This window comes from Phascolarctos cinereus, unplaced genomic scaffold (assembly GCF_003287225.1).
Source record: "Phascolarctos cinereus isolate Bilbo 61053 unplaced genomic scaffold, phaCin_HiC Scaffold_5;HRSCAF=322, whole genome shotgun sequence".
Taxonomy (NCBI): Eukaryota; Metazoa; Chordata; class Mammalia; order Diprotodontia; family Phascolarctidae; genus Phascolarctos; species Phascolarctos cinereus.
Window position 1 is genome coordinate 78,714 of NW_027555958.1, and position 17,543 is coordinate 96,256.

General features: G+C 44.9%; 1 protein-coding gene across 1 annotated transcript; it reads left to right on the top strand.

Moving 5' to 3' along the window:
• The first annotated feature begins 389 nt into the window (after positions 1–389).
• Positions 390–16,893, top strand: LOC110203514 (uncharacterized). The gene is made up of 5 exons (XM_020980017.2): positions 390–828; positions 1,437–1,514; positions 10,254–10,380; positions 11,410–11,505; positions 14,439–16,893. The coding sequence occupies exons 2-5, from the start codon at positions 1,479–1,481 to the stop codon at positions 16,811–16,813; spliced, it is 2,634 nt and encodes an 877-aa protein (XP_020835676.1). The 5' UTR covers positions 390–828; positions 1,437–1,478; the 3' UTR covers positions 16,814–16,893.
• The last annotated feature ends 650 nt before the right edge of the window (positions 16,894–17,543 follow it).

Genomic DNA, 17,543 nt, shown 5'->3' on the forward strand with positions numbered 1-17,543 from the left:
CCAGTGGGGGCCACTGCCCCACCCCGTGCCCAGCCTTGACCATCTGACTCTGCAGGTCTACGGGTACAAAAGGCAAGGCAGCAGGAAGACCCGAGCAGCGCCCCACCCCAGCTTCGGCCTCGCTAAAAGGTTTCCCCAGCCCCTCCTCCTCCACCCGGGCAGGGCCAGGACCCCAGCGCGACAGCGACCCGGGCCGCACATCTACTAGAGACGGATGCAGGCGCACCGCCCTCCCGTGTCAAGACTACATTTCCCAGAAAGCCTGGCGCGCCAGTCCTTGACTGCCGTCAACTGCCCAGTGGTGTTGCCGTGGAAACGTCGGCAGATCCCGCCCTGCGGAGCGGCTCATTGGTGATTTTTCCACGTGACTTCCGCTTCCTCATGCTTTCTGGGTCCTTCCTCGGGTAGGACCCACGGGTGTCTGAGGAGGGTTCCCGGTCAGTGTAGGGCTGCACCTCCTGTCCCCTGCCCGTAGCCTCTGCCTGCTGTCCTCCTCCCCTTACCCCTCCCTTCCTCTTCCTTCTTCTCTCACTCCTTCCCCTTCCTTCCTCTCCTCATTCCCCTTCTCCAGCCCCCTCTTCTTCCCCTTCCTTTCCCTCCTCTTCCTCCCTCCTCTCCTCCTCTTCCTCCCTCCTCCCCTCCTCTTCCTCCCTCCCTTCTTCAGCCCCCTCTTCTTCCCCTTTGTTTCCCTCCTTCTCCTCTGCTCTAGGACTGAGAGCCCCCCTTTCCACCATCTTCTGCCCTTGGATTGTTGCCCAACCTCCATTTTCCTTGGAAACAATAATGATGATGGTGATAACAGCGATGGCCAGCACTTGGGGCTTTAAGGTTTGCAAAGCACTTTGCGTAGGTTTCAGGGGTGGGGAGCCTCAGGTGTGGCCCTTTGCCTGAATCCAGCCTTCACAGAACAGATCCCCTTAATGAAAGGATTTGTTCTGTACAACTTAGACTCAGTCACAAGGGCTTCACCTGAGGACCTAGAAGGCCACAGGGTCCCCACTCCTAAATAACAGCTGATGTCCATGGCCCCAAAGGCCAAACTAGCCCTCTGAAGCAGGTGGGCTCAGAGAGGTCGTTCTTCTGCTCGGAGATGGAATTGAACCCAAGTCTTTTTTGATTCTCAGTCCAGTCTTCTTAGACCATATTTTCCTGCCTCTCCTAGGGTAATGTAAGCTTCTGGAGGGCAGGGTGCACTTTCTTTTCTCCTTGCATCCCCAGCATGCCATACATAGTGCTAAAGAATTGAGGCAAGGGGGGCAGCTAGATGGTCCTTACTAGCTGTTTGACTCTGGGCAAGTCACTTAACCCCAATTGCCTCACCCCCCCAAAAAAAAGAAGGTTTGAGGAGAGGGCTTTTTGAGGGTATGCTCTAGCCCCTATCTCGGGCTGCTGTGAGGCAGGACCAGCCCCACTCATGGTTTCATTTTCTTTCCCAGCTCTCTGCCCTTCCCCGAGAGGAGTGAGCTCTGGACACTGGAATGGCCCCTGTGTTCCTGACAGCCAGGGCTCACCAGGTGAGTGGGGGGTTCCTGCCTCCAGAAATGCCCCCCAACCCCGGGCCCAGCACAGCTATATATTTAGAGCTGGAAAAGCCTCAGTCAACTAGTGCAGCTTTCTTATTTTACAGAAGGGAGATTGAGGCTCTGTTCAGGGAAGCAGCTTCCCTAAGGATTTAGTGATTTTAAATTGCAGGTTCAGAATTTGAATCCAGAACCACTCTTACACCTCCAGAGGCATTCCGATACATAAGAAGAAACAAGAAAAAGGATTTACATGGAACTGTAAATTTCTGTTAGGTACTTTGTTTATAAAATGTACATTGAATTTAACATGGTAGTAACCCTTCTGGGCTTCTTTTTGCTTCCAAACACCCACCTTCTGCTCACACACATGCACACACGTACACACGTACATTCTTGGAGCAGTGATATGTGGCCACACACCTCGTTCTGAGGCTTCAGAGTTGTGGGTTACCCAGGGCAGTAGTAGAAAGACTCCTAGTTCACTGGTGACCCACATAGCTTAAGGGGTGTCGGGAAAGACCCTTAGGACCCCCACAGATGGGGGGCAGAATGAGGGATGGGGGATGGGCAGCCTGAGAGCCTGACGTGAAGAAGAGCTGGAGGAGCCTCCTTCCCATGTCTTGGTTGGATGCTCTGGATGGGGGTGGACGGGAGAAGGCCAGGAGGGGAAGGCCCTGAGGGAGGGGATCAGTCCCCAAACCAGTGCGGGCCCAGGCCCAGCAGCAGGCAGGTGTCCAGTGGAGGGGACCAGGGAGGGAAAGGGCCTGGGGCTCGTGTCATGGGGGTAGCTTTGAAGGAGTGCGCTTTTCTTGGGGAGGCCACGATAACTGTTACCCGGTATTTGTAGGGTCCGATGGGTTCTGTTTGGGCTTGGTGTCGGGAACAGCTCCCCAGCATTGGAGCCATCCAGGAGGCTGGGCCCTATTAGGTAGTGAGTTCCCCAGCCCTGGTGGGTTTCCCCTGGAGCCCAGCTGATCCCTCGTTAGGGGAGCTGTAGAGTGTGCAGTCCTAGGCCCCAGATCTCCCCCTGGAAGAGACCTCCGAGGCCATCTATCCATCTCCCTCATTCTACAGGTGAGGAAATGGGTCCAGAGAGGTCAGGAGTTACCCAGGGTCACACTAGTTGTAAATCTTGAATGCCAGACTTGAACTCAGGCCCTGTTCCTTTGGTTGAACCCTCTTGCCACTGCACTGAGCTTCCTCCCATTGTCTCTGGTGCCTCTTCCAAGCTTGAGGTTCTGGATTCTTGGTAGACCAAGCTCCTGGCTTCTTCCTGCCTGCAGGTCCTCTTCATTCCAAGCCGGCCAGGAATAAATAAAGCCTGCATATTTGTATCTTGTGTTTGCCTGTGTTGTATCAGCAGGGGTAGGTGAGAGGTCTGGGGAGCCCCCAGAAAAGGGAGGCGAGTGTCCTCTTCTGGGGACCAAGGGGCTGGGCTGCTCCATTCTATTACAACCTGAAGGGCTCTGGGAGGCAGGGGGCATTGCCATCAGCAAGCAAAGTCGTAAAACAGGTGAAGGGTAACTTACCCAGTGTGGGTCTTTCAGAGTTGTTTTTCTGTATCATGTTATCATAGGATAAATATTTTCTGAGTTTTGCTGACCTCATTCATACCACATCAGTTCATAGAGATCTTCTTCCTAAAGCATCCACTTCATTGTTTTTCCTGGCACAGTCATATTCTGTTACATTCATAGGTAGCAATTTGTTCACCCATTCATTCCCCCAAGAGATGGCACCCCCTTGGTTTCCAAGTTTTGACCATCACACAAAGAGCTTCTTTAAATACTTTTGCACGTGGGGGTTCTTTTTCCCTTCTTGATTTCTTTGTGACAGGGCTCAGGAGCAGTACAGCCAGGGCAAAGACCGTGCCCGGCTTAGTACCTTTGGGGCATCATTCACAGGTGCTGTCCAGATTTGGCTGGACCACTCTGGACAGCTCTACCAACAGTCCACCCCCACAGCTCCTCCATCCTTTGTCAGTTTCTTTTTTTGTCCTCTTTGCAATTTGATAGGTGTGAGGAGCAACTTCAAAGTTATTTTAACCTGTATTTCCCTAATAATTAATGAGTTACAGCTCTTTTTTCACCATTATTGGTAGTTTGAATTTCTTTCTTTAAAAACTGCTTTTTCATATCCTCTAACCTTTTATCTATTGAGAAATGGCTCTTAATACATTTGAATAAATCCTCATATGTAATCTTAAAAATGAGACCTGTAACAGAAAAACATGTTGCAAAGATTTTTTTTCCCTAGTTACCTGTTTCCTTTTTAATTTTCACTGTATTAGATTTGTTGGGCAAAAAAAAAATTAAATTCTGTAAATTAGAATTTTCAGTTTAATCTTGTGTGATCTTCTTTATCACTTATTTAGTTATAAACTCTTCCCCTATCCATAGATCCAAAAAGTAATTTCTTCATTGCTCTTCCAATTTGTTTATAATGTGACTAGGTCATGTATCTGTTTAGAGTTTATCTTGTTGTATGGTGTGAGGTCTTGGGCTAAACCTAATTTTTGTCAGACTACTATATTGTTTTCTCAGCAGTTTTTTAAAAATTTTCCCCAGTAATTAGAAATTTAGGTTTATCAGCTACTATTCTACTGTGTTTATTTTCCCCTGCATGTTGTATGTCTGATTGGTTCCACTAATTGATCTTTCTTTCTTTCTCTCTCCCTTTCTTTCTTTCTCCCTTCCTCCCTCCTTCCCTCCCTCCCTTCTTCCCTCTCCTTCTCCCTCTTTCTCTTCTCTCTTTCTTAAAACAAGTATCAAATCATTTTCATGATTTTTGCTTTGCAGTATAATTTAAGATTGGGTACTGATTAACAGTCTTTCCTTCCCACTTTTTTTTTTCTTCATTATTTCTCTTAAGATTCTTGACCTTTTGTTCCTTGATAGGAATTTTGTTATTTTTTCTAGCTCTATAAAATATTCTTTTGGGAGTTTGGTACAGTTATCATTTAAATTATATTGGCTTGACCTACCCATGAACAATTAACGTTTATTCACTGATTTGGGTCTGTTTCTGCAAAGTGTTTAATAGTTATATTCCTTAATCTTGGAGAATGTGTACCCTAGTGGTTTTTGTTTGTTTTTGTTTTTAGGCAGTGAGGGTTAAGTGACTTGCCCAAGGTCACACAGCTAGTTAGGAAGTGTCTGAGGCCAGATTGGAACTCAGATCCTCCTGACTGCAGGGCCAGTGCTCTATCCACTGCACCACCTAGCTGCCTCCTTGCCCTAGTGTTTTAAACCCTCTGTAGTTGTTTTGAATAGACTTTCTCTTTCTAGCTCTGCTCAGTGAATTTTGCTGTTTTATTGGCTGCACCTCATTCTCTTTGACTCGCTGGATGAGGCAGAGAAGTTGGGATGTTCCTCCTCTCCCCAATATCGCTTGCAGGTTCTCTCCCTACCTCCATCACTCAGTAATCTTTGCTAGTCATCTTTACCATCCAATGAAAATCCTTGTAGCTGTTTTCTGCAGAGCTGGTTACTTCTCTGCCTCCTTAGATAAGTTCAGTACTGTCCTCATGGTAGGGGACTTCAACATATGTATTAACTCTCCGTCAAACACCATAACCTCTAAGTTCTTCAATCTACTCACCTTTTATGAGCTACTCCTCCAGCCACCTCAGCCACACACAACTTCACTAATGTGAAAATATGTTTAATAGGAATGTAAATGTATAGCCTGTATCAGATTGTACGCCATAATGTTCTCTGTCTCCTGTTTGGTCATGAATTCTTCTGTTCTCCATAGATCTGACAGGTAAACTATTCCTTGTTCTCCCAGTTTGCTTATAGTATCAGCCTTTATATCTAAGTCATGAACCCATTTTGACTTTATTTTGGTATGTGGTGTGAGATTTGGGTCTATGCCTAGTTTCTGCCATATTCTTTCAGTTTTCCCAGCAGTTTTTTTCAGAGTGGGTTCTTATAAGAAGCTGGGGTCTTCAGGTTTATCAAATAATAGATTACTATAGTTAGTGACTACTGTGTCTTGCATATTTAACCTATTCCACTGATCCACCACTCTTTCTTAGCCAGTACCAAGCAGTTTGATGATTGCTGCTTTATAATACAATTTAAGATCTGGAATTGCTAGGCCACCTTCCGCTGCATTTCTTTTCATTGCACTCTCCTGTTCTCCACAGCAGCTCTTCCAAGCCTTCTCATCCCTCCTCAAACCTGCCATGCCCCACCCCTCACTCTCAGCCAAGATCTTTGCCTCCTATTTTACAGAAAAATTGAGGCCATTTGCCATGAGCTTCCTCTTTCCCTCCTCACCTGTTACCCAGATGCCTTTTGCCACTCTCTCCTACTTCATCCCTGTCTCACTCGATGAGGTGTCCTTACTCTCGACCCCTCTACCTGCTCAAGTGATCCCATTCCATCCTGTCTCCTCCAACAGATTAGCCCTCTGTCATCCCCAGTCTGTCTCTCATTTTCAGTCTTTCCCAGTTTACTGGCTCATTTCTACTGCCCACAAACATGCTCATGCCTCACCATTATGAATAAACCCTCGTTTGGTCCCTCCCTTCTAACTATTGCCCTAATTTTTTTTTTGGCTGAACTCCTCAAAAAGGCCATTTGTAATTGGTACTTCCACTTTCTCTCTTCTCACTCTCTTAATCCCTTACAACCTGACTTTTGACCTCATCATTCTACCAGAACTGCTTTCTCCACAGTGGCCAGTGATCTCTTTGAGCCAAATCCAATGGTCATTTTTCTATCCTAATTCCTCCTTGACCTCTCCACAGGCTTTGGTCAATGTTCACCTTTTTCTCCTTGATATTCAAAATCTCCTCTCTAGACTTTCAGGACCCCTTTCCTTCTCAGTCTTCTTTCCTAGATCCTCCTCCAGAACTCTCAAAGCATGGATGTCTCTCAGGTTCTGTCCTGGGCCCTCTTCTCCCCCTGTCCTATTTCACTCAGTGATGTCATCAGCTCTCATGGATTTAATTGACATCTCTAAGCTGATGATTCTCAAATCATCTTCTCCTCCCCCAGTCTCTACTGACTTCCAATATTGCATCGCCAACTGGCCTTGCAGACATCTCAAACTGGATGTCCAGTGGACATTTTAAACTCAGCATATTCAAAACAAATCATTTCTTTCCCCAAACCCTTCCTACCTTCCTTATTGATGTAGATGAGGAGGGAGAGCGCTCTCCCCTCAGTCACTCAGGCTCACAACCCAGGAGTCACCCTGGATTCCTCTCTCTCCACCCCTCTCCCCGACTCCATATCCAAGCTATTGATTTCTCCTTTGCAACATCTTAATGCACCCCCCTTCTCTCCTCTGACCCTGCCACCCCCCAGTACAGGCCCTCGTGATCTCATACCTGGGCCATTGTAATAGCCTGGTGGTCACTTGGCCTGCCTCATCTTCTATTCACCCACCAGAGTGACTTTCCTAAAGTACAGGTCCAGACATGTCGCCTTTGACTTAGGAGCAAATACAGACTGCTCTCTAGCCTTCAAAGCCCTCCGTATCTTAGCCTTTCCAGTCTTCTTAAACCTTACTTCCTAACATGTACTCTTTGATCCAACGGCCCTAACTTCCTAGCTGTTCCATAAACAAGACCCTCCATTTCTTGGTTCTGGGGTTTCTCACTGGCCATCCCTCATGCTTGGAGTGCTCTCCCTCCTCATCTTCACATGCTGACCTCCCTGGCTTCCATAGGAAGCCTTACCCAGCCCCTCTTTGTTATTCCATCTCATTATTTCCTATTTATCTTTTATCTATCTTGTTTGTACAGTTTTGCTTGTGGTCTCCTCATTTAGATTGTGAGCTCTTTGAGGGCAGGAACTATTTTTTGCTTCTTTTTGTATCTGCTGCACTTAGCATAATGTAGGTGCTTAATAAATATTCGTTGTGGAATTGACTGTGATTTTACTCAATTTTCCTTTATCCTATTCAGATGAAAATATGATTCATAGAATTCTCATCCCCCCACCCCTTCTTCTGTGACTATACTCTTCATTTCATGTACCTCTATTATGCAGTGGTAATTTTCTTCTACTTCCTCCTTTTTTCACCATTATAATCCCGCATCTATTTTATTTTTGCCTTCTAAAATAATTAAAACAACAAAACCATGCATAGATGCTCTCTTGTTTTACCTTTTCTCTATAATTTTTAAATATATTAAGATTCTGAGAGGATATTTGTCCATTTTTATTCTCACATATTCCCTTTCAGGTATACAAATATGTGAACTTTTTGATGTTTCTCATGGTGTCTGCATTTCCATTTCCAAATCTCTATTCAGTTCTAGTTTTTTCATCAGAAACACTTGGAAATCCTCTCTTCTGTTAAAAGTCCATTTTCCCCCTGTAGGTTTGCTGGATAGGTCAATCTTAAACCTTTATCCCTTACCTGTTACAATATTCTGAGTTCTCCTTTCTTTACAGTTGTGACTGCTAAGTCTTGTGTAATCCTTATTGTGAGACCTTGATTTGGCTGCTTGGAACATTTTTTTCTTTAACCTAGATGCCCTTGATTTTGGCTTATGTTCCTGGGAGTTTTCATTTTGGAGTTTCTTTCTAGAGGTGACTGTTGGATTCTTTCTATTTTCACTTTGCTCTCTTCCTGAGTTCTGGGCAGTTTTGTTAAAATTTTTTAAAAAGCTAAGTTGCACAGTGGATAGAACACTTGCCCTGGAGTCAGGAGGAACTGAGTTCAAATCTGGCCTCAGGCACATATTAGCTGTGTGACCCTGGGCAGGTCACTTCATGCTGTTTGCCTCAGTTGCTTCATCTGTAAAATGCACTGGAGAAGGAAATGGCAAACCACTCCAATATCTCTGCCAAGAAAACCCCAAATGGGGCAGCTAGGTGGTTCAGTGGATAGAGCACCAGCCCTGAAGTCAGGAAGACATGAGTTCAAATCTGGCCTAAGAGCAAACACTTGACACTAGCTGTGTGACCTTGGGCAAGTCACTTAACCCCAATTGCCTTAAAAAAAAAAAAAAAGGAAAGAAAACCCCACATGGGGTCACAGAGTCAGACATGACTGAAAAATGGCAAAACAGTCACAAAAAAGTCTGATATTTTCTTTTTCTCATAATATTCATATTGAAGCTAGGTAGGAAATGAGGCAAAGAATGGCCTCATGGTCCTCTTTGAGAACAAAGGACAAACAACAGTATTCCAATGGCCTAGTCTAGGAGCCCAGGTCACTTCCTGTGGTGTTTTCTTTCTGTCTTTCTGTCTTTTCTTTCTTTCTTTCTTTCTTTCTTTCTTTCTTTCTTTCTTTCTTTCTTTCTTTCTTTCTTTCTTTCTTTCTTTCTTTCTTTCTTTCTTCTTTCTTTTTCTTTCTTTCTTTCTTTCTTTCTTTCTTTCTTTCTCTCATTGTGTTGCTCAGTCATTGTCATGTCTAGCCCATTCTAATTTTCAGAGCGTTCAGTTCTTGTGTGAGGTTTTCTACCATCTGTTCTAAGACATCAGTTTTCCTTCCTATTCTTTCCTTTGTAGCTTCTGTATCTCTTGATTCATTTCTTCAAATATTCCTGCAGTGTCTTAAAAAAAAATGCAAAGCATTTTTTATAAGGCTTTCCCCAGTCTTGCCGAGAGATCACTATCCTCTTTCTGTTTTGTCCCTAATTTTTTCTCCAGTCAAGGTATCTCCTCGTGGTGGTTGGTGTTTTCCTTGGTTTGGTCATGGAAAAATGAGACTGCACTTGGGTCAGCTTATGTACCTATAGGCCAGGGTCTGCTGTATCCTGAGTAGAATGGGCCAGACTAGGTCCTTCCTTCAAGAGACTTTAGGACTCTTCCTGGGGACTCCCTCCTCTGCTGAGACCTCTCCCTGCTGTAAGTTTCCCATGGGGTCCTTCATCCCTGCTGCTGGGCTTGGAGTATTCTTGGACAGGGCTCTGGCCACTTGCTTTTGAGAATGACTAGGCTGGATTTTGCCTGGAGCCTTTCTCCCTTTGGTGCCCCTTGGAGTTTTCCCTAGAAGTCCTGAGACTGAGGCCCTATGCTCAGCTGGGTTGGGGCCCTGTTGGTTCTGAGTTGACCTCAGGCTCTTTGTTTTAGAGCATTACACTGGATGTTCCCTGAGACCAGGAGCCCTGGGATTAGCTCTCCACCTGGCCCAGCAGCTCACCTCTCCCACAGTCACTGAAAGGAATTCAGGGGACCTTCTGTGGATGCCTGGGCTGGATAGAGGCATCTAGAGGTTATTCTTTCTATGGCCTAGCTAGGAGAGTGACACATCTCTAAGCCCTGATGGAGTCTTATTTTTTTTTTTTTTGGAGCCGGGGGGTGGTCTGGATCCTCTGGGTCTTTGAATGATGACCTCCTTTCTGAAAAAGCAAAAAATAGAAATGTGAGAATCACTCGATGTTAGATCCTAGTTCTTGAGCTGGAATGGTGATTAACCCCCTCATCTTTTAGGTGAGGAAACTGAGGCCCAGGGAGATTAGGTGATCTGTCCAAGCTCACCCAGGCAGAAAGTAGGATAGCCAGAATTTGAACCCAGGACCTCTAACTTCAAATCCAACCTTCTTCTACTGCTCTACTGTTTCTCTCCCAGTGATTATTCTTTTTTCACGTGCTTCAGAAGCTGTTACAAACTAAAGCATTGATAAATATTTGGCTTGTATTATAGTGAGGCTAGATGCCTGAGAACTACACAATCCTCCCCCACTGTCTAGGCCCTTTACTCCCAGGTCCATCTGAGGGCTGTTCCTTGGACAAGCACAAACAAAGGCCTTTGGTGTTTCAGGAGCCAGTGACCTTCCAAGATGTGGTGGTGGTCTTCACAAGGGAGCAGTGGGCTTACCTGGACCCTTCCCAAAAGGAGCTGTACCGAGACGTGATGCTGGAGACCTACCGGAACCTGCTGTGCTTGGGTGAGCTTGGCTTCCCCATGGGACCCAGGCTCTGCCTCCCCTTCCCAGTCTCCAGAGGGGTCCTTGGGTCCTTCCTTGGGAAAAGGGTTAGAGGGGACTGTTTGGCCTTCAGAGAGTGGGGAGTCCTCTTCCTCTTTGGTCCGAGGGAGTCATTCATTCATGATTGTGACTCCTGCCTCTTATAGTTTAGCAGAAGTATGATAGATTTCTGGTCCATTCCTAGGTTTTAATTCTGTGCGTATTTTTCTGCTTCAAGTGTGTGTCTCATAAAATGTTGTTGACATCTTACAATTAAGAAAATATCAATTATTTCTGGGGGTCTGGGTGAGAGTCCTAGGGGGCACAGTCAGGATAGCGCTCAGACTCAGGCTGGGAAGGGTCCAGGTGTTGTGGGCACTCTGACCCTAAATGTGCCCTCTTGGTTCAGATTTGATGTTGGCACACACTGTTCACCTGTGCTTGGGACCCCTTGCATGAGAGCAGGAAGCCAGGGAAGGATGTGCTGCTCCCCTCACACCGAGGATGCCCCATCATCAGGAGGGAGTGGGAGTTAGTGGAAGGGCAGGACAGGGAGCACAGAGCAGCCCTTTCTCTTTGGCTTCATTTCTACACTCATGGAGTCCTTGTGCCTCTGCTGGGACTGACTGTGGATTCTGATCACTTGGGTTTTCCCTTTGGGTTGTGTGTGACTTTTTTTTTAGTTACTCATGATTTCAGCCCCTGGACTGAGGCCTTCTGCCCAAGCCAGGCTCTGCCCTGTGTGGCTTTCTTGGATGGCGTGTCCAGGTCCAGGGCCCACGCACAGCCAGAGTCAGGCTAGTGTCAGATTCCCTGATTTATCTCTGAGCAGAGCATCCACGAGCTCCAGCCATCTCCCTGGATGGAAGCTTTCTCTTTGGTTTTTCTTGAATCTCTACATCGTCTGGTATTCATTTCATCTTTGCTGGGGTGAAGCTTAGGGCAGCGAAGCTTGGTTGGAACCTCCCACAGCTGTGTCTTTACCCCAAGTCTCCCACTTCCTTTGAGCAGGACTCGCCATGTCTAAGCCCCAGGTGATACGCCAGCTGGAGCGAAGGGAGGCTCCTTGGATACCAGAGAGGAGAATCCCAGGGAGCAGCTGTCCAGGTGAGTGAGTGACTGACCCCCAGGGCGGGGAGTGCTTGGCAACGGTGTCTTCACTGGTCAGTCAGTGCAACCCCTTCCATAGAGTTGGACAGGAGCCTCTGCTCAGAGCTGCCCAGGCCTCAGAGGAAAAGCCCCCACTGTGTGTCAGCCAAAGGAAGGCTGTTCCCTGTTACCTCAGCAAGTCAGTCTCCTGACAGTTCCCAGTCTCAGAGAAGGCTCTTGGCATCCCAGATGTAGAGCTGGCAGGTCGCTCAGGGGCTACCTGTTCTGACCCCTTCATGTTACAGGTGAAGAAACTGAGGCCCAGAGAGTGTAGTGACTTGGCCAAGGTCACCCAGGCAGCCAGAGGCAGGGCCAGCATCTAAACCCCTGTCATGGCCACCAACCCCAAAGCCAAGTCAGAACGTATCCCATATCTGTCCCTCCTTTCTGTGGTGTGATATCCTCAGCAGCCCTCCTCCTGTTTTAATTTCTCTCTTTTTTTATGTGTATGAACTTTGACAAAATCATAACAAATATCTTGCCTATTCATACCCTAGTGAAATAAAATTAAGATGAAATCACATGAATAAAAGCATAAAACTTCATAGAAATAGAAGTTATTAAACTTTTGGAGTTAAATAATTGGCCAGCAAGATAGAGCTACCTATTGAAAAGCTAACCGCAATAGTAGCACATTTCTGACCCTAGTGGGAGGAAACCAAAGCAGGTCTTAGTTGCAGACTGATATCTCTGAATGCCTCTATAGGAAAAGAAAGAGCACATTTGGTGGCTGGTTTACCACTGGCAAGAGATAGGCCAAATGACATGGAGATGACCCAGTAATGTGGCGAAAGCCTCTTCTTTTCAGCTCAGAAAATTAGTGGAGACTGTCAATTAGGGCATCAAGGAACAGGACACAAAGTCATAATCACCACTATGATTTACTCATCATGAAGATCAAGAAGGTGTCCCCAGAAAGAGAACTCTGTTGGGAATAATAAGCAACACCAGCCTCTGTGTGGGAGCTGACTTAGGTAGGAGTCCATCAGATTGGTGCAAGACATCTACACAATGCTGTAAGCGATAAGTAAAGCCATGTCCAGGTGAAATGATGAGAGGGCATTCAGCGTTCATGGGCATCTCCTTAGAATAAAGAGGACAGTACTTGAATGTTGATTTACAGGGCTGCTCATCTACTTTTGGTTTCTGCATGTTCTCCAACTCTCATTATGGCTCCAAGAAGCTATAGTATGCGCAGCAGCTACACCCTGGTAAAGCATCTTGGCAGACAGGTTAAACCAGGTTGAGGGTAACTGCCAGGAAACCTATCGGTGAGTTAGGGTGGTATCTACGCCGGGTGTATGTGAACAGTTTCTTCCAGCGGCCACGAAGGTGGCTGAAACCAGTGATGTGGAGCGCTTAGAGCTTGGCCAGACATGGAAGTCCCCAGGGTCGTCCCTTGTGTCCTGGGCCGTCACCAGTCACCCTGACTCTGGTCTTGCTACTGGACTTTAATGACTCTGAAAGACAGGGTGAGGCTGACGATTTTATGCAACTCTGCCTCGCTTTAATCTAATTTACGTGCAAGTCAGGACGTCCCCTCACAATGATCTCTCCAAAATGAAGGACAAACAATAACAGAACAACACGGTTGCTACAAAACAGCCTAGAAAGCTATCCCAATGAAAATACCAAGGAGTTTATTAATGGAATTAAACACAACTCTAAGGAAATTCATATGGAGAAACAAACAGGCAAGAGTTGTATAGCCACCCTGAAAGCAGAGCTAATTACTCCTGCAGTCATTTATTAAGTGCCTGCTATGAGTGAGGCTCTGGGCTCAGTGCTGGGGATACAAACTCTAAAAATGACATCATCCTTTCTCACCAGGATCTGACATTTTCGTGGGGAAGAACACATACATGAGCATCAATATGTGCACAGAAATACAGAATAAATGTAAAATATGTGCAAGGTTGTTAAATAGAAGACGGTTGAAGAGGGAAGGGGGAAGCAGTTGAAGGAGCAACAGTCCTCGTCATGCTGACCTTAAAGCTATGTCCGTCACCCCAGTCTTCATCCTGGCGATATATTATTCAGATCTAAATTAAAATCTGATCTGGGTCTCCAGTAAAACTCACCGGTAGCCTGCAGTTATGCCTTTACAAGTCACGTGCTGAGTTCCCTATTACACTCCCTAATACGTTGAAAAGAAACTGGATTAACTAGACCCAGTATTCTTACTTTCATCATCCTAAGCAGAAAGAAGACTTAGGATCCAAATCCAAGATTGTCAGTGAAACTGAGGGGCAGTCCCTTTGGCCTCTTATTAATGCAGGAATCTTCCCTAGACACCCCTGACTGATAGTCATCTAGCTAATGCTTAATTATTTCCAAGCACTTTGAGCTTTGCTCCATTGTCTGGAGCACAGTGTGGCAAAGAGACCATAAGGATGATCTATGCTCTTGTTTTTCTGCTAGTTAGTCATGTGACAGCTGGAAACTCAAAATGTTTCTCCAGGCCTCAGTTTTCTATGAGAAACTGTAATAAATGTCTTCTCTGCTTTTCTCGCTCTCTCAAAAACTTATGAGGCTCTGGGGGCAGCTAGGTGGTACAGTGGATAGAGCACTGGCCCTGGTTTCAGGAGGACCTGAGTTCAAATCCGGCCTCAGACACATAACACTTACTAGCTGTGTGACCCTGGGCAAGTCACTTAACCCCATTGCCTAGCCAAAAAAAAAAAAACCTTATGAGGATCAATAGGAAAGCTTCATTTTTAAAAATAAACTATCAATGAGTATATAAACAAGGTATTACTTGTTTTGTTTAATGTCTAACAATAATTGTTTTTGGAAGAAGCACAAAATAGGACTAAAGAGTATAGCAGGTGGGTATAGAGGATGTTTCCATTTTCTTTCCTTTTTTCTTTTCTTTCTTTTTTTTTCCCCAGATTGGGAGACTAGGTGTGAAACCAAGAAGTCCCATCCCAAACTGGGCATTTCTGTGGAGAATTCATCAGAAGACAGACTCACAAAAGATGGTTTCTCTGCCTCCAGCTTGAAAGAAGCCTTGGCCTGTGATGTAATGTCAGGGAGGCAACAGAGCATTGAGGAGAAAACTTCTCAGCAAGCAAAAGTCACCCAGAGGGAAACACCCAGTGATGGCCAAAGCATCAGTCTGGTACCAGAGCTTTTTGTACGACAGAGAGTATTTGTAGGAAAGGACCTTCTCAGATGGGATACAGCCAGAAAGAACTTCATTCTGTCTTCAGAACCTAGGAAGTGCCATAGAATTTGCTCTAAGGAGATAGATCCTAGGTGTAATAAATGTGAGGAACCCTTCACTTCTCCGTCAGACTTTATTGTATGCCATAGACTTTATCCTAGAGAGAAACCTGATGATTGTAATGAAGACAGGAAAACTGTCAGCTTCAGCCCGTATATTAATTCCCATCAGAATATTGACATTGATGAGGAAGTCCCTAAATGTAATAAATTTGAGAAGGCTTCTATCAAAACTGTACAACTAATTGAACATCAGAGAATCCACACTGGAAAGACACTGGAATATAGTGAATATGGGGAGGCTTTCAACCGTGGTTCATCCCTTACTTCCCACCAGAGGATTCACACTGAGAAAAAACCTAATCATTGTTTGAAGTCCTTCCTTCAGAGTTCACAGCTTCCTCATCACCGGCAAGTTTATACTGGAGAGAAGCTTTATGAATGTAATCAGTGTGGGAAGGCTTTCCACCGGAAAGGGCAGCTTACTCAGCATCAGAAAATTCATACTGGAGAGAAACCTTTTGAGTGTAATGAGTGTGGGAAGGCTTTCCGCCTGAGAGAACACCTTACTCGACATCAGCGGATTCATACTGGAGAGAAACCTTATGAATGCAATGAATGTGGGAAAGCATTCCACCTGAGAGAGCTCCTTACTCTCCATCAGAGTATTCATACTGGAGAAAAACCTCATAAATGTGACGAATGTGGAAAAGCCTTCAGCCAGAGAGGCCATCTTAATCTACATCAGAGAATTCACACTGGAGAAAAACCTTATAAATGTAATGATTGTGGGAAGCTCTTTCGTCTGAAAGAACACCTCACTCGACATCAGAGAATTCATACTGGAGAGAAACCTTACGAATGCAATGAATGTGGGAAGTTTTTCAGACGGAGAGGGCTTCTTACTCGACATCAGATTATACATACTGGAGAGAAACCTTACAAATGTAATGAATGTGGTAAGGCCTTTAGCCTGAGAGAATCATTTACTCGACATCAAACTATTCATACTGGAGAGAAGCCTTATGAGTGTAATGAATGTGGGAAGGTCTTTAGCCTGAGAGGATCATTTACTCGACATCAGAGTATTCATACTGGAGAGAAACCTTACGAATGCAGTGAATGTGGGAAAGCTTTCCACTTGAGTACAGAGCTTACTCGACATCAGAGAATTCATACTGGAGAGAAACCTTATGAATGTAATAAATGTGGGAAAGCCTTTCATGTGAGCACAGAGCTTACCAGACATCAGAGGATTCATACTGGAGAGAAGCCTTATGAGTGTAATGAATGTGGAAAGGCTTTCCACCTGAGAGAATACCTTACTCGACATCAGAGGATTCATACTGGAGAGAAACCTTATGAATGTAATGACTGTGGAAAAGCCTTCCGCCTCAGGGAACACCTTACTCGACATCAGAGGATTCATACTGGAGAGAAACCTTATGAATGTAATCAATGTGGGAAGGCCTTCCACTTAAAAGAACTCCTTACTCTCCACTGGAGTATTCATACTGGTGAGAAACCACATAAATGTAATGAATGTGGGAAGGCTTTTAGCCAGAGAGGACATCTTACTGTACATCAGAGAATTCATACTGGAGAGAAACCTTATGAATGTAGTCAATGTGGAAAGGCCTTCCATGCAAGAGAACTACTCACTCTCCATCAGAGTATTCATACTGGAGAGACACCTTATAAATGTAATGAATGCGGGAAGTTCTTCAGCCAGAGAGGACATCTTACTGGACATCAGAGAATTCACACTGGAGAGAAACCTTATGAATGTAATGACTGTGGGAAGATTTTTCGTCTGAAAGAACACCTTACTCAGCATCATAGAATTCACACTGGAGAGAAGCCTCATAAATGTACTGAATGTGGAAAGGCCTTCAGCCGGAGAGAACACCTTACTAGACATCAGACAATTCATACTGGAGAGAAACCTTATGAATGTAATGAATGTGGGAAGGCCTTCAGCCTGAGAGGATCACTTACTCGACATCAGAGTAACAAATGTCATCCCATATTTGGAAATTAAGCCAAGATTTTGTAAGACCTTAATATGGACAACCACAAAATTCTGAGAAGTGAATTAAAAAGCCAAATAATTGGATGGAATTCAGTATTCATGTTTTTTTCTGACAAATTTCATAGAATACTCATCAAAATACCAACAATTTCTTAGCTGTTCAAACCTTTTGACTCAGTTATCCAAACACTAGGCATGTGCCAAGATCACTAGGGAAAAGTCTTATGTTCTTGTTCAGTCATTTTAATTGTGTCTGACTCTTCATGACCCCATTTGGGGTTTTCTTGGCAAAGATACTGTAGTGGTTTGCCATTTCCTTCTCTATCTCATTTTACAGATGAGGAAAGAAGGCAAACAGTTATGTGACTAGCTCAGGGCCACACAGTTATTAAGTATCTGAGACCAGATTTGAACTTAGGTCTTCCTGACTCCAGGCCCAGCACTCTATCCACTATACCACTTATGCCAAAGGTCCATTTGTAGCAGCTTTTTGGATGCAATGGATAGCAAAAAAGCTAAAAACACATTATGTATGTGTCAGTTACGGAATGACTGCACAAATTTTGCTGTGTACTTGAGCTGGGATATTACTGTGTAACAAGAAATGATAAATATGAGAAATTTAGAGAGCCATGGAAAGATTGTATGAACTGATACAGGAAAAAGGAGAACGAGAAGAACATGAAGCAGAATGATTACAGCAATTAAGATTAAACCATTTCTAAAGTGCTGCAGATCA

Excerpts from the sequence above, each read along its gene's own strand:
- LOC110203514 (XM_020980017.2), top strand. The coding sequence starts at position 1,479 with ATGGCCCCTGTGTTCCTGACAGCCAGGGCTCACCAG. Across the intron at positions 1,515-10,253 it reads TGACAGCCAGGGCTCACCAG|GAGCCAGTGACCTTCCAAGA; the intron begins GTGAGTGGGGGG and ends TTGGTGTTTCAG. Across the intron at positions 10,381-11,409 it reads CCGGAACCTGCTGTGCTTGG|GACTCGCCATGTCTAAGCCC; the intron begins GTGAGCTTGGCT and ends TCCTTTGAGCAG.